We start from the raw sequence: 21,368 nt of genomic DNA, 5'->3' as shown, positions 1-21,368 counted from the left end.
CGCTAGAGCAAGACAAAAAAATAACTCGCTGCGCAGAACTTTTGAGCAGTGCGATCAATTCCATACGGAATCATTTTAGAGTGGGGACTGCCGACAAGCGCTTCCGTTAATAGCGCAATGACAAAGATGTTCTATTATATTGACAAGATAGTCGAGCAACCACTCAACAATGGAAATAGTCCGATTCGTAACAACCTAACCTTTACGAAACTAATATTCGATCAAATAAGACGCACGTAGCAAATTAAATGTTCTTGTTGACCAAATTCAATACTCTGATTGACCTCCATACATAAAATCCTCACTTCGTGGTTCTATTTTCGTGGACAGATTTTTGGGCGGAGTAAACGCTCTCGCTTCGCCTCTTCCTCTCTGTCAATGAGCGCTTCCCGAGGCAAATCTTTGGCGCCTCACATTCACGAACTTTAAGACCGGAAATTAATTTGATTAACCATAAAGCAACACCACAGTTTTTGAGTATAGATGTGACTGGAGCGAATACCACACGATGAGCGGACACATTTCAGGAAAAAATGGTAAAATGCAGTAGAATTTGTGATCCAAACTAGTAACGCTACAGAGAAGCTAGCTATCTAACTTAGCTAACGTTAGCCAGTGAAGTTCACGTCCTTTTCTCTTTTCCCCAATCATCTAACGCTAGCCAGTGAAGTTCACGTCTTTTTCTCTTTGCTAAACCTGCGAACTGTCCGGGTCGAATTGCATTTATTTTAGCCATGTGTAGCTTTACCAAAGAACTCAAGCTTGCTAGTCATGTATTAGCTTAGCCACCACCATCCATTTTTACATTGTTCATCGCAGCATAGAACGACTGCCCCTTCTCATTAATGCCACGAAGTTCAAGGCCAACCTCGGCTATGCAGGCTGTTGTTTCCAGAAAGCAGGGGACTGATTTAACACCCCGTGCCTAAATGTTTTACTACATTCTGGAGTAAATTGAGATTCTAGAAGTAGCCTGCCCACACTTTTTGGGGATTTAAAGGTATACTTCGGTTTCTTGCAAATTAAGCTTTTGTCTACTTGCAGCCTACAGCCCACATGTCTATGCAAAAGGTGAATTGTTGTTTAATATTTTGTTTATTAGAAACACAATCATGTATTGTCTCCTGCCTTGGTATAGACTGAGATTAGATAGGTTACTATGTTGCACTCCTATTTCACAGTAGTACTGTAGCCTACCCCTACTGTCATAGACTACCGGTCTATTTACGTTTGAGTTTGCAATTGAATGAGCAACGAATAAATAGCCTAATATTTATTGTGGAGTGGGAATACTCCATTTTTGTCAGAAAAAGAGAGACATGCCCTGCAATGGCTCCCGAGTGGCGCAGCTCTCTAAGGCACTGCATCTCAGTGCAAGAGGTGTCACTACAGTCCCTGGTAGAAATCCAGGCTGTATCATATCCGGGCAAAAAAAAGGTGCAGGTTAGCGCCCCCATATCTAATTGATAAGCTGTTGTCAAAGCTGAAATGAGTATGACATCCAGGCATTATAAAGTATACTACATGTTGGAAATGTTAAACTTCGTTCTACTGTTTAGGATGCTTCCTAGAGTAGCTCAAAAAGCTCATGCAATGTTTCCAAAAACTGCTCCATGAAGCAAGGTGGTGAAGAGCTAAAACGACACTACTTGATCTTGAAATGTGCAACCGAGACATCACATAGGAAACAATGGGGTGGCGTTATCAATGACTCAGTCTATGGTTCATCTGAACGGAATCAGTTGTAACAAAACTGGCATTGCTGTCCTCGTCAACCAAATTCTCTGTTTTCAGGTCCCCCTCTTCCTCTCCCCTCTCTGCGCCTCATGGTTCCACCTCTGCGGCTGGTCTCAGCAGCCATCTGGCAAACGGTCCAGCAGAGACAAGTGATGGATTATGGGATGCTGGAGGAGTTTGTTACCACGGTCACAGAGATGGTTCCAGAGCTTCTGAACCACAGTCAGAGGGCCCAACTTATTCTGGGTCTTCGAGCGCGGGTGAGAAAGGGGGGGGGGGTGGGGTGTAGTGTTAATCAAACCGTTGGAAAGATGAGATGATCGTATTTAGTATTATTGTACCCACTATGTCTCCTGACCGGTTTGCTCTGGTTTCAGCTGGTCCTGGAGTTGTGTTCCTCCAAGCCGATCACAGACCTCCAGACCATTCAGCCACACCTGGACAGGATACAGACCCTCACACCTCTCTGGGGGACACAGGTGAGCTCCTTAGGGCAGAGACTCAGCTAATTTCTAAATCGGTCTGTCTTAGAGATTTCTGATAAGACATTGATGCATTTTGGCAAAAACATATGCACCCTAAATGACAAGATATCATCTAGATGTCCTAATGAAGGCAACATAATTTTATGCATTTCAGGCGACTGATGCAGAGGTAGGATTATCTGAATCCAACTTCCTGGGGCTGGTTCAAACCCTTCTAAAAGACCCTGATGAGAGAGAACATTTCTTCCAGGTCAGTCAGTATGTGGGTATGGAATAGCCATGGGTCATTTCCTCATGACTGCTGTGTATTTCAACAATTTAAATAATCTCTTTTGAGAGGTTTTCATAGCTCATATGTCTTTACTCTGTTTTAGGATGTTTTTCCTGTAGAATTTGGTCCCAGTTATGACGAAGCTATCCAGAAACTCGTATGGCAATTTCTTTCGAGGCTTGAGAAGCTACTTCCCGTATCAAGTTTCCAACAGGTACTAGTAGAAATAAACTAAGATCATAGAGGAACCATGGACTTGACATTTAGGCACTGTGGGAATTCTACCTATATTCCTTCTAACTCTGTATTCGTCATTGTCAGGCTTCCTCGCTGCTCAGCAATGTTCCCTCTGTTCTGGAGAAATGTGTTGAGTCTGTGTCTCACCCTCAAGAGTTGAAAACCCTGCTTCAGTACCACAGAGACCTCGGCCTGTTAGACAACAATGGTAGGCATCTTTCAGGACTCATGTAGATGTTAGATATTTTTTCAGTTGGGGACATTAACATTTAATCTTTATTTAACCATACTGTCTTTTTCTAGATACTCTGTCTTCCACCGACGGGGACTGCATTCTCTCAGCTCTCTGTCTCCCTCCTGTAGAAAGGGTGGTGATTGCAACAGAACAGACAGAATCAGAAACACCAGTATCATCCTTGAATGTCTTCATGGATACATTCACCAAAGAGTTGGAGGTGGACTCTGCAACACTGACAGAGTACACAGAGATGGAACCGGGGACAAGTATGGATGTAGTAGAAAGAGAGGAGAGCGTGGAATGTGAGAGAAAGGAAAATGAGGAGGATGATAATGCAGAGTTTGCTGACCCAGAGACTGAAGCGGTGGAACCAGTGTATGAAACTGTGACAGTTTTAGGGGAAGATGGGACGATGGAGCCTTTAGTCAAGAATAAGCTCAAAAGGCACAAAAGAGAGATAATTGATGCCAGTGGCATGCCTCATGGAAAGAAACACAGAGAACCTAGCCCTGCACCAATGAAAAGCATAGACCTGTCTGATAGGATCATAACGTCCATGCTTCACAAACCCTCAGTGGAGATACAAAGGATTAATACCACTAACCTAACATTGCCCTTAAGACCAGTGAGAAGAAACAGGGGGTGTAAGATGAAGACCTTGCTAGCAGGAGAACGGAAACAAACCAAAACTGAATTTTCAGAAAAACGTAGTGTCTGCAAAAGAGTTAAAACACCCCAAAACCCCAATACATGCACAGTGTGTGGACGTGTCTTATCCCGCTTTTCAGACATGAAAAAGCACATGCAAACCCACAACAACGGTCGCACCTATCAATGTCGCAATTGTCAAAAGACTTTCAAGCACTTGTACAATTTGCAAACTCACAGAAAGTCATGTCTGTTTGGAACTGGGCAAAAAGAGGAGGTTCCTTCTGGAGAGGGCAGTAGTGCTCTTTTTACTACGTGTGAGACAGAATTCGCACAATCCTCCATAGACCGTAGAACGTGCAAAGTGTGCGGCAAGATTGTGCATCGCATTGGATACTTAAGTACCCACATGAAGATTCACTCAGAGAATCGCCACTATTCTCTCGGAGAAGCGCAAACAGTCCAGAAACTGTCACCTGAAGGAGGGGACACAGAGCCGTCCAGTGGTCTTCCTCTTGAGGCAACACCTGAGGACAGTGACTCGTCCTTCACCAGCAGTACACACCAGGACCCGTCTTACGACCCAGAACCCAGCCAGACCAAAAGACCCAAGTGTTGCAGCACAACAAAGAAGCCTGACCGAAAAACTTTCCAAAAACATATTTGCCGTATTTGTGGTAAAAGCGTGACTGCTGGCGCCTTTGAGTATCACATGAGAACTCACTCAGGCGAGCGCCCTTTCTCCTGCCCTCATCCTCAGTGTGGGATGAAATTCATACACAGCGGAGGTTTGAGGGCCCATCTCAGACGTTATTGCAAGGTTCAGACAGTTGACGCTGCTGAGCTCGACAGCTTCGACATACGTTTTGAATGTGACAAATGTGAAAAGACATTCACTATCCAATCAAAACTAAGGAAACACAAACTTATCCATGGTCCTCTCTACTGCGCAGGATGCAGAAAGGTATTGCCTGACTTACAAACTTTAACCAGACACAAGCTCTGGCACCGGCCTGTTCAGTGCAGCATGTGTGAGGAGAGCTTCATGCTCACAAACCTCAGAACGCACTATCTGGATGTCCATAAGTTCAGCGGGCCGTTCGTCTGCACCCATTGTCCGAAAAGCTACAAGAAGTTCCATTCCCTCATCAAACACGAGATGGTTCATACTGGGAACCTCCCCTTACAGTGCTCCCAGTGTCCAAAAAGGTTCATCTACAATTATGACCTAGTCGAACACGAGAAAAGGCACTCTGACGACAGGCCGTGTCTCTGCTGGGAGTGTGGCAAGGCCTTTTATACCAACATTGACCTGAAACAACACATGCAGAATAGCCATGGTGAAAAATCCACAGAGTATCGCTTCCCGTGCCGCCATTGTGGGAAACCTTTCAGGCTTAGTAATTCCCGTGCGAACCACGAGAAGACTCAGCACGGTGGGGTGCGTTACCCGTGTACATACTGTGGTAAGCAGTTTGTTTGTGCAGATTCGTTGAAAAGGCATGATCTGATTCACACGGGGGAGAGGCCTTTTAAATGCAATCATAAGAATTGTGATAAGGCTTTCAGGTCTAGAGCTGAACTGAAGATACACATGAGATACCATACTGGAGAACGGCCGTTCAAGTGCAACGTCTGTGGAAAGGGCTTTGTTCAAGCCAATTTTCTCACTACGCACTACAGGACTCATACAGGGGAGAAGCCGTATTCATGTTCCCTCTGTGACAAACGCTTTAACTACCATGACTCCCTGAAGAGACACATGTCTACACACTCAAACGAGAAGCCTTATAAGTGCCTGGATTGTGGAAAAGCTTTCGAACGTAAAACGCTGTTGAATGTACATCAACGATCATGTACATCATAGTATTGAAATGTACTTTTTTTTGTTGCATAATATAACAAGATAAGATTGTGGCCTGATAAATAATTTCCCAGTTTTTTGTTTAACACGTCAATCTGTAAATGTTCTTTTTCATATTACTGCAGTTATACTTTTCTTCCATAAGTGACATTTTAATAAAAGTATAATACAATACATCATTGGAGTTGTATGGTTTTGTGTATGTGTAGCCACACACTAGGAGCTCAGATGCAAAATGTAATGTCTATTTTAATATATGAGAATTAACCAATGATATCAGACCACACCCGGCCATGATTACAGACACCTGTGTGTCTTTTGAGACACCCCGCAGTATTTGTCATTATACCCTGATGAAGACAGCTTGTCTGTCAACTTTGGACATTCCATTTTTGCATCTGAGCTAGAGTGAGTGGCTCCTTTATTTTTCATGTGTTCCACTCCGATAGCCAGCACCTCACCTAAATAGGTGTGTTTCTTTCGCCTCTAGATTTGTGTATGTGTAACCATGGTCCTTTAGTCACTCTCTTTGACTCAACCTGGGCTACATTGAACACAGTCTGGTCTATAAAAAAAAATAGTATGCAAGTACTTTTACATTGTCTTGTGCTTAGAATGCAAAACAATTTAAAAGTACTTGGAGAGTTTATTTTAACTATGAAAACACCATGACACAGAATTAGCTCATTGAACACATTCATTAAATCCCATGAACATCATGGAAATATGCAAATGATAGACAACCGAAGTGGAACTGATTCACATCACATCGTTTGATTGGGGGTCTTTTAACAGTCGGACACAATCACAAGAAGAAAAACATTTCGAGCAGGCTATGAGTAGCTTTGTTGTCTGCTCCTATACTGTACGGTCAGCCTGCTAACTATATTAATTATTATTTTTGGGATGGTTTTTTTTGGTACTTTTCCTCGAATGAATAAACCTACGTTGACGATGGCTTCCAGGAATTTACCAGGAATTAAATGACAGCTGAAGCTGATGCGCAAATCGCAGTGTCATTAGCGCACTGCTTGATAAATTCGCTAGCAAATTGAATTCAATGAAGCAAAAAATAATCTAGCTGTTTTTTAAATATATATTTTTACAAATCCTTGACATTACAATTAGATTGTGAATACGTGTGCGGTAGTTTAGCTATAAACGAACTCTTACAATTGCGGCTGGTGACGTTCTAGCTAGCGAAGTGCGTTAACCTAAATTCGAGAGCAGTCCAATGTCAACACATTAACGACGTCCCCTTGGCATTACATCAACAACAATTGGTCGATCGAGGGTGGAAATCTTTAAAAAGTAGTGTTTCTTCACCCAGAGATAACAATTAAGAATTTTAACCTTTGGCCAGTTAGCTAGCTGTTCACTTTTACTTGCTAGATAGGGAGATTTCTCTCTGTCAAGATGCCTGGAATGGTAGCGTTTGGCCGGCGATGGGGAATTGCGAGCGACGATCTGGTCTTCCCCGGCTCATTTGAGCTGTTCGTCAGGGTTCTATGGTAAGTGTTGTTGCCACACAATTAAATTTGTCCTATCAAAAGTGAGCTCGACATTAACGGTACGATATTTAAACGGAGGGATGATTCACAAGCGTTGTCATATAGCACGTGCAGTATTAAAGACTGTTGTCAGTCATTGCTACCTAGATCCCACACTGTAGCAACTAGCAAGGCAGCAGCTGAAGGCCTATTCTCTCTTCTTGGTTTGTATTTATTTTATTAGAAAATTATGAAAGCAAGAAAAACAATGTTATCCTCCTTGCTGTGCACAACCTCATCCTTCCAAAGGTTGCCGCAGTGACCTCTGCTGGTATTGCATTGATGTTTTAATGATCTAATAAAATCAATATGTACCTCTATCCTGCCCTACAGGTGGATAGGGACACTGGCACTGTACACTCTCCATGAGGGGAAGTTTGACTGTTTTGGTGGGAGAATTCTACACAGCTACCTGGTGGTTCTACTCATCCTGTTGGCTTTCATCATCCTGTCTCTATGTGCCATCGTCTACGTCAGTGCTCAAGGTGAATCTGACACACTTGTACTGTTATGATATGATGAGGAATTTACATGAATTATCCACATAGTTTAGAATTTGTGTTATATGTCAATTTTTGTTGTTGTTGACCATTCATAATAATATATAAAAAATAAACAGGTCTGTTTATCATAAACATATATCGCCAACATGGAACTCATCTCTGATTGCTTTGTTTCCCTAGGGACGATCACTAACCCAGGCCCGCGGCGCTCCATCCCAGTGCTGGTGTACGTGCGGGCGATGTTGTACGTCCCTGAGCTAATTTGGGCCATCCTGGGGGCCATCTGGGTGTCTGATGACAGCCAGGGCTGTCAGCCTGCTGAGGTGGGGGCCGTCATCGCTGCAGTGGTCGCCAGGTGGGTTGGAAGAACTCATTTTTTCTCCCCTTAATGTATACTGTGGTATGTTTACATGTGGTTAAGGCAACACATATAGGCCTACATGCCCCATGAATACACATTGTCAGTTTACATGATGTGAAACATTCTCCTGTCTCCCTCCCTGGCAGTTGGATTCTGCTGCTGTCCACAGGGGTGGGGGTGCTGTTTGTGTTCGACCCGCTAGGCAGCACCCATCCTGGGCCTCAGTCACAGGAGCTGCTGGGAGTAAGGGACCTGGAGAGCAGTCAGGGCTCACAGCTCCTGTCCACTGCCCGCTCCGTGGCTGTCAGGGTGTGGGAGAGCAGGCTGAGGCTCCTCTGCTGCTGCCTGCCTCGGGATGAGGGCCACAGAGCTGCCTTCTCCAGCATAGCTCAGCTTGTCAGTGGATTTTTCTCGGTGAGTAAAGGAAACAGGGTGTATGTACGTGCATGCACATCTTGTTCATTTTTTTACTTTGTGTAATTGTAGGATACAGACCTGGTTCCCAGTGACATCGCAGCAGGTTTGGCTCTGCTACACCAGGAGCAGGATAAGATGGAGCAGTGTAGAGATCCAGATGAGGCCCTATCTCACAGCCCCTCATCACCTATCGTAAGTACTGGAGTCAGTCAATGAATCAGTGAGTCTGTCAATCAATCAATCAGTTGCCTTTGTGTGTGTTTTCCGTAGGCAGAAGATCTTGAGGCAGAGCTGGAGAAGGCAACCCACTGTATGCAATTTGCTATAGCTGCATATGGCTGGCCCATGTATGTCTACTCCAACCCTCTCACCGGAGCCTGCGGACTCAGCAGGGACTGGTAAGACTGTGGCACCTCTAATTTAATGTGCTCATCCTTAACGATTTTTGAGCCGGGGTGTGAAAGTAATTTGTCCTACATATTTGTTAACAACAATATCAAGAACAGTGGACATCAGTGTATTATGTAACTTCATGAACAAAAACACAAGCACACATATGTACTGTAAACACATACCGTGGCAAGTATGTGAACCCTTTGGAATTTCCCTGATTTCTGAATTAATTGGCCATTAAATTTTTATCTGACCTTCATCTGGCACAACAATAGTCAAACACAGTGTGTTTAAACTAATAACACACAAATTATTTTATTTTTCTTGTCTATATTGAATATATAGTTTAAACATTCACAGTGTAGGTTGAAAAATGGATGTGAACCCATAGGCTAATGACTTCTCCAAAAGCTAAGAGGAGTCAGGAGTCGCTAACCTGGAGTCCAATCAATAAGATTAGATTGGAGATGTTTTTTAGAGCTGCCCTGTTCTATAAAAACACTCACACAATTTGAGTTTGCTATTCACAAGAAGCATTGCCTGATGTGAACCATGCCTCGAACAAAAGTGATCTCAGAAGACCTAATATTAAGAATTGTTGACTTGCATAAATCTGGAAAGGGTTACAAAACTATCTCTAAAAGCCTTGATGTTCATCAGTCCACAGTAAGACAAATTGTCTATAAATGGAGAAAGTTCGGCACTGTTGCTACTCTCCCTAGGAGTGGCTGTCCTGCAAAAATGACTGCAGAATGCGCAATGAGGTTAAGAATAATCCTAGAGTGTCAGCTAAAGACTTACAGAAATCTCTGGAACATGCTAACATCTCTATTGACGAGTGTACAATACGTAAAATACTAAACAAGAATGGTGTTCATGGGAGGACACCACGGAAGAAGTCAGTGCTGTCCAAAAAAAACATTGCTGAACGTCTGAAGTTCGCAAAAGAGCACCTGGATGTTCCACAAAGCTACTGGCAAAATATTCTGGGGACAGATGAAACTACAGTTGAGTTGTTTGTAAGGAACACACAACACAATATGTGGAGAAAAAAAGGCACAGCACACCAACATCAAAACCTCATCCCCACTGTAAAGTTTGGTGGAGGGAGCCTAGACAGCTTGCTATCATCGACCAGAAAAATTAAGTCCCATGTTTATCAAAACCTTACATTCTCCTGAAAAATGTCAACTGTCCGCCAATTGAAGCTCAACCAAAGTTGGATGATGCAACAGGACAACGACCCAAAACACACAAGTAAATCAACAACAGATTGGCTTCAACAGAAGAAAATAGTCCTTCTGGAGTGGCCCAGTCAGAGTTCTAATCTCAACCCAATTGAGATGCTGTGGCATGACCTCGAGAGCAGTTTACACTAGACATCCCAAGAATATAGCTGAATTGAAATAGTTTTAAGACGAATGGTCCAAAATTCCTCCTGACCGTTGTGCAGGTCTGATCTGTTACTACAGAAAACATTTGGTTGAGGTTATTGCTGCAAAGGAGGCTCAACCAGTTATTCAATCTAAAGGTTCACATACTTGTTCTCACCCTGCACTGTGAATGTTTACACGGTGTGTTCAATAAAGCCATGAAAACATATCATTGTTTGTTATTAGTTTAAGCAGACTATTTGTCTATTGTTGTGAATTAGATGATCAGATCCAATTTTATGACCAATTTATGCAGAAAACCAGTTATTTCCAAAGGGTTCACATACCTTTTCTTGCCACTGTATGTACTGTAAACACATATATGCCCATATACTGTATGTTTCAGCTGTAAGACCCAGTCTGCTGAGTATGACATTGTCGGAGGAGACAATATGGGCTGCCATTTCTCCTCTGTCCTCCACAGCACCGGCCTACAGTACAGAGACTTCATCTACGTTAGCTTTCACAACCAGGTACTTTAACTCAGGGCAAATCTCAAGTGAGATCCTATTCCCCCATTAGTGTGCTGCCCGTTGGCCAGTGTTGAATTCTCTAGTTCTGCTAAATATAACTCTTGTCTGTTCCAGATCTATGAGATTCCGTTCTTTGTGGCTCTGGACCATAAGAGAGCGGCAGTACTGGTGGCTATCAGAGGAACACTGTCACTACGGGTGAGACTTCTCATCACTCTAAACCTCCTGTCTATCCATCTCAATCTTTCACTAGTTAATGTACATTTCTGTGTAGGATTTGCTGACTGACCTGTCTGCAGACTGTGAGAACCTTCCAGTAGAGGGAGTGTCAGGAGCATGCTATGCTCACAAGGTAGGTGGAATAATCACATTACATTTACATTTTAGTCAGCTCTCACCCAGAATGACTTACAGTTGTGAGTGGGTACCTTTTCATACTTTTTCATACTGGCCCCCGTGGGAATTGAACCCACAACCCTAGTACTGCAAGCGGGGCCACGGGACCAAACTTAACTTATATTGAGCTTTAATTTCTTAGAATTTCTATCAAATCATAACTCATCTACCAAGGGAGGTTTTGGTAGACATGAGCTGGCTGTAACCTCTTATGTTCCACAGGGCATGTCTCAGGCAGCCAGCTACATCTGTAAGAAACTCCTCAACGATGGCATTCTAAACCAGGCTTTCACCATCGCACCTGTAAGAGCCCTCACCTTTCCTCTCTCGGATAAAGTACATTAGTTGAATATAACCCTAAAATCACCAACTGTGTGTGTTTGTGTTTTTTCAGGAGTACAAGCTAGTCATCACAGGCCACAGTCTTGGAGGGGGTACAGCCTCTCTCCTGGCCATTCTATTACGGAGCTCCTTTCCCACCCTGCAGTGTTACGCCTTCTCTCCACCAGGGGGACTCATGAGGTAACAAGTTCAACACACATCAAAAGAAAGCATGTTTAGCATTACATCAAGCGTTGATTTAACTTGGTGTAATGTACATAGTATTAGATTGATTTCCCTTTGTGCTCTCTCTGCAGTAAAGCCCTGGCTGATTTCTCCAAGGAGTTTGTAGTGTCTGTGGTGCTGGGGAAGGACTTGGTGCCAAGGTGAGGAGGAGAGGAGCCCCCCTCAACCCATCCCTCTGGTTATGGAGACCCTCTGTGCTCCCATGTTTATCTCAAACAAACTGTGCTTTATTAATGTGTTTCTGTTATGAGTTTCTCACTATTACACATTATTAGGGGCGGCAGGTAGCCTAGTGGATGTCATAAGGTGAATGCACCAATTTGTAAGTCGCTCTGGATAAGAGCGTCTGCTAAATGACTTAAATGTAATGTAATGTAGTGGTTAGAGCGTTGGACTAGTGGGTAGCAAGATCGAATCCCCGAGCTGACCAGGTAAAAATTTGTCGTTCTGCCCCTGAACAAGGCAGTTAACTGTTCCTAGGCCGTCATTGTAAATAAGAATTTGTTCTTAACTGACTTGCCTAGTTAAATAAAGGTAAAACATAAAAATAATAATTATACTAGTACACACAGTGGACCAGGATAGGGACTGGGAAACACTTGTTCCTTGTGTGCATGTAATAATAATAATATGGGCCATTTAGCTGATGCTTTTTATCCAGTGACTTAGTCATGCATACTTTTTACGGATGGGTGGCCCCGGAAATCGAACCCACAACCTTAGCAGTGCATGCTCTACCGACGGATCTACAGAGGACCATGCTCTACCGACGGATCTACAGAGGACCATGCTCTACCGACGGATCTACAGAGGACCATGCTCTACCGACGGATCTACAGAGGACCATGCTCTACCGACGGATCTACAGAGGACCATGCTCTACCGACGGATCTACAGAGGACCATGCTCTACCGACGGATCTACAGAGGACCATGCTCTACCGACGGATCTACAGAGGACCATGCTCTACCGACCGATCTACAGAGGACCATGCTCTACCGACCGATCTACAGAGGACCAATCTAGAATTGGCTTCCTATTTTGCAACAAAGCCTCCTTCACTCATGCTGCCAAACATACCCTCGTAAAACTGATTATCCTACCAATCCTTGACTTCAGTGATGTCATTTACAAATTAACCTCCAACACTCTACTTGGATGCAGTCTATCAGTGTCATCTGTTTTGTCACCAAAGCCCCATATACTACCCACCACTGTGACCAGTATGCTCTCTTTGGCTGGTCCTCACTACATATTTGTCTCCAAACCCACTGGCTCCAGGTCATCTATAAGTCTTTGCTAGGTAAAGCTCTGCCTTATCTCAGCTCACTGGTCACCATAGCAACATCCACCCATAGCAATCGCTCCAGCAGCTATATTTCACTGGTCATCCCCAAAGCCAACACCTCCTTTGGCCGCCTTTCCTTCCAGTTCTCTGCTGCCAATGACTGGAACGAATTGCAAAAATCTCTGAAGTTGGCGACTTATCTCCCTCACTAACTTTAAGCGTCAGCTGTCAGAGCAGCTTACCGATCACCTCAGCTGTACCCAGCCCATCTGTAAATAGCCCATCCAACCAACTACCTACCTCATCCCCATTTTTGTTTTCCTGCTCTTTTGCACACCAGTATTTCTACTTGCACATCCTCATTTGCACTTATATCACTCCAGTGTAAATTGCTAAATTGTAATACTATTTGCCTATTTATTGCCTTACCTCCTTACTTCATTTGCACACATGTATACATTTTTTTCAATTGTGTTATTGACTGTATGTTTGTTTATCCCATGTGTAACTCTGTTTTTGTCGCACTGCTTTGATTTATGTTGGTCAGCTGGCAGTTGTAAATGAGAACTTGTTTTCAACTGGCCTACCTGGTTAAATAAAATGTTTTTAAAAAATGGCGTACCGACTGAGCTGCAGAGGACCATGCTCTACCGACTGAGCTGCAGAGGACCATGCTCTACCGACTGAGCTGCAGAGGACCATGCTCTACCGACTGAGCTGCAGAGGACCATGCTGATTTCTGAGTCTGAATGTGAAAGGGCTATGGCGTACGATGGAGACTATATATTTGGGATCTGTCCCCTTGTTACAGGCACACAGAAAATGACCGCAACTCCACCGCCATCTCAAACTATTTTTCCTCTTGAGTTAGCATCCATGTGCTAGTTCTGTGTTTTGTTGAAAGGCTGCACATATTTCATTTTCTCTCTCTCCATGTCTCAGGTTGAGTTATCCCAACATGGAGGACTTGAAGAGGAGAATACTAAAAATGGTTTCTAATTGCAATAAGCCCAAGGTGAGAACATTATCATTCAAATCCAAAATGAAGTTTATTATGAGTAAAATGATATGGGCAGAATTGTAACTATGGAGAGGGACCTTGATGATTTCTGATGACTTCTTCCTTCTCCTTTTCTCTCTTCCACTCCCTCTCAGTACCGTATCCTGCTCCAGGGCTGTTGGTATGAGTTGTTTGGGGGAGAGCCTGATGACTTCCCTACTGAGATGGACAACAGACGGAAGGAGGAGCTTAACCAACCGCTTTTGGGGGAGGAGTCACTGCTGATTCACAGCTCATCATCCTATCAAGGCCTGGCTTCCGAGAAGTCACCTGTACACGGCTCCCACCTGCCACTTTACTTACCGGGACGTATACTGCACATTACAGAGGACGGGCCGGCACGGAGGTGTGTATGAGGAACACATACACAGTTAACTTTTTTTACAACCAGATCTGTATTTAGGATTTTATAGAAGTGTTCAGACATTTTTTGCAATGTCACTTGTTTTTGAGAAACTTACTCCACCCGGTGAGACTTCGTCGTTCTGCAGTATGGGGGCTTGAACAAAACATGAACAAATGCTCCAAAAACACCCAAATACATCCTTTTAGAAACGGAAACACTCTCAGTATAGTGATGCGGGTCTTTTAGATGTTGTTCACATGAAATTGTGTAATTCTGACTTTTTGTTCCATTTTGTTGTGACTTGAGCGATACCTCTCCCTCTATTCTCCATTGATCCTACACAGAGCATGGAACATCTGGATAGGGGAAACTACTCAAGATACTCGTTTTTCAACCACCCCACAAATGTCTTGTTAACAATCTACAGTTTTGGCAAGTCGGTTAGGACAGCTACTAAGTGCTTGACACAAGTAATTTTTCCAACAATTGTTTACAGACAGATTATTTCACTTATAATTCACTGTATCACAATTCCAGTGGGTCAGAAGTTTACATAGATTAAGTTGACTGTGCCTTTAAACAGCTTGGAAAATTCCAGAAAATTATGTCATGACTTTAGAAGCTTCTCATAGGCTAATTGACTTCATTTGAGTCAATTGGAGGTGTACCTGTGGATGTATTTCAACGCGTACCTTCAAACTCAGTGCCTATTTGCTTGACATCATGAGAAAATCTAAATAAATCAGCCAAAACCACAGGGGAACAATGGTGGACCTTCACAAGTCTGGTTCATCCTTGAGCAATTTCCAAATGCCTGAAGGTACCATGTTCATCTGTACAAACAATAGTATGCAAGTATAAACACCATGGGACCAGGGCAGCTGTCATACCGCTCAGGAAGGATAATTTTTTTCAATCAGCTCTTACATAAAAAGGGCATTATCATTTTCAAAGTTTTTTTGACCTCAGTGTGAAAATATGTAGAAGGAAAAACAACAGGAAAATCATGTTAACTACACTGCCCCTTTAAGTACATTACATCCATATCTGCCTTTGTCATTGACCAAAGTCCTCCACTTTTTCTTACCCTTCCTTCCTCCTAGGTCCTGTTTTTCCCAGGTGCGTTACCGGGTGGAGTGGTCCAGTGAAACGGTGTTCCGTAGTGTTCTCATCAGTCCCAGGATGATGGCCGACCACATGCCTGACGCTGTGCTCCTGTCGCTTCGCAGTCTGACACAGGACAGGCCCTTCAACCTCTGCCCCTCGTCGCTTAGCAACAGCCACCTCAACGTCATCTGATTCACACAGCTACACACACCTGGACAGGACAAGCCTGACTGTCTTTCGCTAGTCTGACCCCATTCTGTCCCGTCCTTCTGTTCCAGTCCTGTTTCTTCCTTTCCCCTGTCTATAATCCCCCCAGTTTCTGTCCCTGTTTTGTCGCCACCCCATGAGGGGTTCCTCAACAGCCAAGTCAAAGGGGCAAGACAATTAGACTCATCAATAAAAGGAATGTGCAGGACTGTCTTTCTCACTATGACTTTGGAAAGGGAGTTGCAATTTGATTATTTATTTGTAGTCATCATTTGTTGCCAATTCATTGGTTATTGCTTTCTTCTTTTGAGTAATTCCATGAAAAACTGTCATTGTGTCGTTAACATCAAATTCGCTTTGTGTACATAGTTAGATATTATTGCAGTGTAACTATAATTCCAAAAGTGTACATTCAGATTTTATTTTGACTATTTTTTTAGGTCGCTGGTTTTGAAGAGATTATTTGTTGATTGTTTAACAGTGGTTTGTCTTTGTCCTGTGCTGAATGTCTGAGATTTGAGGAAGAAATTGTCCTGGACCACAGATCTAGGATCAGATTATCCTCCCCCTAACCATTAGGGTGATGAACAATATCTGACCCTGTATAAGTGGTTGGGGAAAACTTCTACCTCAAAGATCAGGGTGAATAGTGCCTATGCATCACATAACATGTCTCACCAATACTCTATGCTTGACCAGTGTTCTGTTTTGCTCCATGTATGCAGAATGAGTAGTGCATGAGACAAATGAGTTAATTTACATGAAAACAACTTCTGGGTGATATGAGGTAACCTAAATTACTCCAGTTTCATAACACATTTTCTGTTAACTTGCTATTTACATATTATTACATCATCGGGTAATTCAACATTGATTACATAAAGTCACAGTAATGTAGTAGTTTACATCCTGAATTGTGTATTATTTCGTTTGACGATACAAATAAAAGCATGTCATGTTTCTGTAGTTATTTTTGTTTCTGGAGGCAGCTTATATTATTTATCAAACATTTGCAAAGTCCCGAAGCAGCTTTTTTAGACTACCTGTTAAAACAGTACATTGATGAGGCACATTGAATAAAGATGGGTTATTACAGATAGGACCAATATTGATGGGAATGAAAACTGGCACAAATTACAAAAATTTTCCAAAATATCAAAAAGTATTAAATTTTCTCCCCTCAAACCCCAGCCCGCTTTTAGCATGTGACGTCACCATGACCGGAGCCAGTCAACAACACAGAAGCTCATCTGTTGGGAAGTCGGGAAGGTAAACTAAGAAGCGGAGCCAAGTATCAACCGAGATACTTTTCTATTTAGCCCCCTTGCAAGTCAACTGTCCATATGAGACAGGGACCGCAACTTGTTGAAAGTCGTTCATTGTACTATTGTTTATCTTCTCCGTAGCTAATGGTAACTCGGTTATATTTTAGGGACACCATTTGGTCTCGCTGCACCACAGAAATATAATTGGGTTGCTGCTGGCAGGCTTTCTTTCACAATTAGCGTAACGTTTTCCTCGGCTACTGTTAGCCCGCTAGCTGCCGAGAAGAGAGGAGGACAAGAAAATGGAGTTGGACGATGGAGTTCTTTACCAGGACGACTCTGGCAGTTCGGCGATGATGTCTGAACGGGTTTCGGGTCTGGCGAGCTCAATTTACCGAGAGTTTGAACGGTTGATCTGTCAGTACGACGAGGACGTTGTGAAAGAACTAATGCCGCTCGTCGTCGCAGTGTTGGAGAACTTGGACGCGGTATTCGCGGACAACCAGGAGCACGAAGTTGAGTTGGAGCTTCTGAAAGAAGACAACGAACAACTTGTTACCCAGTATGAACGTGAGAAATCGCTCAGAAAATCTACAGAAGAGGTGGGTTTGAGTCCTCGAATGTCAGAGGGAAAAGAAGGACAATTTGGTTGATGGAAAAGCTTTGCATGCTTCCAACTGCTAGACCACTAAAGTTAGCTTTGACAGTTCAAGCACAAGTAATATTCCACAACAAGCAGCACATACATACTGTACCTAGTTAGTTTTCCAATTTGAGATAACTCTCAGCTAGCAGTGCATGTTTCTTATGAGAACTTGCGAACCGTTTGCTAGCTATATATCTACGCTTGTTTGTTAGCTTTAATCCCCTAATATGCTAGCATGCATGCAAACTATGGCAATGTTGGTAGCCTGTAGGCTAACCTCAAAGCTATAGCAGTCTGACGCCAGGAAGATAATGTCATCTGGCTGCAACAGCTGATAGATATGCCTCATTTAGCACTGTTGCAAATATTATGGCAGGTGACACATTACTGTACTTTAAATAATTTACACTATACGAATGCAGCTCCACCCAAGGAGAATGCCATGTTTTTCAAATAATGGGTCAGGACGGAGTGGTGGGTCTCGGTTGACTCCTTTTAGGTCACAGCTCCAGATAGCTGTAAACAGGGTTGCCAGGTCTTGCAAAAATGTGACGCCCAATGACTTCTCAAACGGCTCACATGGCCGGGAAAACTAGACCAAAATTATTTTTCTGCAGCAAAAGACTGGTATCATTTATCCAATAATCCCTTTTTTGATAATGCTATGAGCGAATTAGGAAGGAATATCGATGTAACGACGTAGGCTAAGAAGCAAAATGTAGTTTTCCTTTAAAATAATAATTACAGTGAGTTTAAGAATGTCAGAAGAGAAAATATAATTTGTCCATATTAGATCATTTTCCATCGACGGTTGTCGATTAACTTCTTTCTATGATTAAGCAATAAGGCCCGAGGAGGTGTGGTATTTGGCCAATATACCACTGCTGAGGCCTTTTCTTAGGACACAGCCCTTAGCCCTGGTATATTGGCCATATACCACAAACCACTGCCTTATTGCTATTATAAACTGGTTACCAACATAATTGAAACAGTAAAGGTCATTTTTTTTGTCATACTCGTGGTACATGGTCTGATATACCATGGCGTTCAACCAATCAGCATTCAGGGCTCAGACTACCCATTTTATAATTGTAAATAAATCCAGTTTGCATGTACATAACTATAGATACATTCTACAGGAGAGTTTGAGTGATAAAATTTGGACAGACATAAAAAAAATAATCTTTGGCGATTTTCTGGCAATTGTGCTGTTATGTGCCAGATGTTAAGACTACAAACTGTTATAAATTGCCTATTTGCGAGTGATGCATTTCAATAGGCATAGGCTGGCTACTAACTAAAATCTCAGGTAATAATTGCAATTCAACTTTGCCGAGCTATATGCAGGCAGCCTATGGCAACTGATATCCCAGTATCTCGTTTTAGGGAAAATTGTATTTATTTATTTGTTATTTTACCAGGTAAGTTGACTGAGAACACGTTCTCATTTGCAGCAACGACCTGGGGAATAGTTACAGGGGATGAATGAGCCAATTGTAAACTGGGGGTTATTAGGTGACTGATGGTTTGAGAGCCAGATTGGGAATTTAGCCAGGACACCGGGGTTAACACCCTTACTCTTACGATAAGTGCCATGGGGTCTTTAATGACTTCAGAGAGTCAGGACACCCGTTTAACGTCCCAGCCAAAAGACGCACCCTACACAGGGTAGTGTCCCCAATCACTGCCCTGGGGCATTGGGATATTTTTTTAGACCAGAGGAAGGAGTGCCTCCTACTGGCCCTCCAACACCACTTCCAGCAGCATCTGGTCTCCCATCCAGGAACTGACCAGTACCAACCCTGCTTAGCGTCAGAAGCAAGGCAAGGCAGCAGTGGTATGCAGGGTGGTATGCTGCTGGCAACAAACAAAAAAGCCCACAATGAAACTGTGGAGAATTATATATTTGCGATAGAGCTATGACCATGATTACAATTGATTACTTCCAAATGAATTTAACATGGCCATTAATAATATCATAATAACACAAGGCTACAACAACAAACTGAAGTTATAAGCTATTTATTAAATCTGTTTGCCAGTTCTGATGGGTTACAGAAGTGGCACAAATTGATTTTCAATGACTCCAATGATATTGTCATTTAAACATATTTATTGTACCAAATTGTAGGCTACAGTAGCCTACAATGGCATATACATTAATAGCCTACTTGATGGCCAACAGATGAAAAACTATCATATTTAAAAAACTCATATTTAATGTCAGTTTTTGGACTTTTTTCCCCATAACAGAAGCATGTAATACAACTTCCATTTCATATTTTACTCGTGCAGGACTCAAGACCCAAGAACTGAGCATGCATAAAACCCTATGCTTGATATGGTTTTCCATAATAAATGTTGACATTAGAATGCAGTTTATTTATACCACCTCTGAGCAAATTTATCTAAAGCACTCTATTGCGCCTAAAGTAGTTTTTCAGTGCTTTGTTGCCGTTATATCAGTTCTTACGCTTTAATATGTTTTATGGAAAGAGATTTGGAAATAAGTGTCTCCACAATGACCAATGTAAATAGCCTACCTACAACTGGTAAGAAGTTGCCATGACGTGTGCGAGTGATGCTCTAGCTCTGTGAATCAGTTGTCCGCTGCAGCAGTCTCAACCAGTGCTCTCAACACTCACTCAGTAACAGCCTACCTCACTGCCTGATAGTCAGCAGCATCAGGTTATATTATATATATTTATTTTCTAAGAGAAATGCCATGGCGGCCGCAGTGCAATTTAGAAGTATCCCAAAAACCCGCAACATCGTTTTGAAAGTAGCCCAATTTCGCAAGGGAACCGCATACATGGCAATCCTGGCTGTAAGTATGGCTAGGTTCGAGCTTTCTGGCTGGAAACATTTATCTGGTTGACTTGCTACTCTCTTTCCCTTTCATACACAAACCAAAATCCCACGAATTTACTATGCCCAGTTTTTATACAAGCTTTTTTGTACATCTGAAAGTGGTAATGTGTAAAATCCATGGAAAATGAAGTCACCTATACCCATTTCAGACAGAAGATGTTACATTATGTAAAAAACAAAAACAATGTTTATGACCCCATTTCAAGCAGCCCCTTATTTATCACTTTGTTGCAGGTGTAGCAAGATGGCGTTGAAAGATAGGGCAGCCATTCTTCTTGCTCCATGAACAACTTTATTACTGTTATTTCTTACATTACTAGCTCAAATGTTTTGTGTTATTACATACAACCATAAATAACTTTTGGATATCAGAGCGGCGGTAACTCACCAGCATTATGACCAGGAATAGGACTTTCCCGAATTGGATCCTTTGTTTGTACCCCCCAGGGCAATTGAACTTATTCCAGAGGCTGCTCCAAAACACCGCTGGCGGAGAAGAGGTATTCGTAGTGGACTTCTAGTCCGACTCAGGTGGCGCACACACCACCCACGGCTTCCGAGTATATTACTCACTAATGTTCAGTCTCTGGATAATAAAGTTGACGATCTTAGGTCGAGGATTTCCTTCTAGAGAGACATCAGGGATTGTAACATATTCTGTTGAGAGCATCCTGTCGGGCTGTATCACCGTCTGGGACGGTAACTGCACCGCCTGCAATCGCAGGGCTCTCCAGAGGTTGGTGCGGTCTGCCCAACGCATCACCGGGGGCAAACTACCACCCCTCCAGGACACCTGCAGCACCCGATGTCACAGGAATGCCAGAAAGATCATCAAGGACAACAACCACCCGACCAACTGCCTTTTCACCCACGCTACCATCCAGAAGGCAAGGTCAGTACAGGTGCATCAAAGCTGGGACCGAGAGACTGAAAGAAGCAGTTTATCTCAAGGCCATCAGACTGTTAAATAGCCATCACTTGGACCTAAGAGGCTGCTGCCCTATA

At 42.9% G+C, this 21,368-nt stretch overlaps 3 protein-coding genes across 5 annotated transcripts in view; all 3 read left to right on the top strand.

Annotated features, from left to right (window-relative positions):
* The first annotated feature begins 234 nt into the window (after nt 1-234).
* LOC124038509 (zinc finger protein 14-like) lies at nt 235-5,654 on the top strand. Its single transcript, XM_046354488.1, has 7 exons — nt 235-536; nt 1,795-1,997; nt 2,115-2,216; nt 2,377-2,472; nt 2,597-2,707; nt 2,815-2,938; nt 3,034-5,654. Exons 1-7 carry the CDS (start codon nt 509-511, stop codon nt 5,481-5,483), a joined length of 3,114 nt encoding a protein of 1,037 aa, XP_046210444.1. The 5' UTR covers nt 235-508; the 3' UTR covers nt 5,484-5,654.
* A 618-nt stretch (nt 5,655-6,272) lies between these two features.
* LOC124037293 (diacylglycerol lipase-beta-like) lies at nt 6,273-16,547 on the top strand. 2 transcript variants are annotated; one of them, XM_046351995.1, is made up of 15 exons: nt 6,273-6,991; nt 7,364-7,515; nt 7,714-7,888; nt 8,041-8,308; nt 8,381-8,503; nt 8,582-8,709; nt 10,562-10,610; nt 10,725-10,808; nt 10,885-10,962; nt 11,229-11,309; nt 11,401-11,528; nt 11,645-11,713; nt 13,804-13,876; nt 14,017-14,267; nt 15,371-16,547. In XM_046351995.1, the coding sequence occupies exons 1-15, from the start codon at nt 6,897-6,899 to the stop codon at nt 15,564-15,566; spliced, it is 1,950 nt and encodes a 649-aa protein (XP_046207951.1). In that variant the 5' UTR covers nt 6,273-6,896; the 3' UTR covers nt 15,567-16,547. The 2 variants fall into 2 exon arrangements, with proteins under 2 accessions (XP_046207951.1, XP_046207950.1); XM_046351994.1 differs by having other exon boundaries at nt 10,484-10,610.
* A 279-nt stretch (nt 16,548-16,826) lies between these two features.
* The window catches only part of LOC124038507 (C-Jun-amino-terminal kinase-interacting protein 4-like), a 76,569-nt gene continuing 72,027 nt past the window's right edge, over nt 16,827-21,368 (top strand). For both annotated transcript variants that reach the window (XM_046354486.1, XM_046354483.1), the window contains exon 1: nt 16,827-17,448. In XM_046354486.1, the coding sequence (XP_046210442.1) occupies nt 17,149-17,448 (300 nt within the window). In that variant the 5' untranslated portion in view covers nt 16,827-17,148. The remainder of the gene's footprint in view (nt 17,449-21,368) is intronic.

The sequence above is a fragment of the Oncorhynchus gorbuscha genome, linkage group LG06 (assembly GCF_021184085.1).
Source record: "Oncorhynchus gorbuscha isolate QuinsamMale2020 ecotype Even-year linkage group LG06, OgorEven_v1.0, whole genome shotgun sequence".
NCBI lineage: Eukaryota > Metazoa > Chordata > Actinopteri > Salmoniformes > Salmonidae > Oncorhynchus > Oncorhynchus gorbuscha.
The sequence above is the reverse complement of the archived record's forward strand: the minus strand, read 5'-3'. Positions and strand labels throughout refer to the sequence as shown.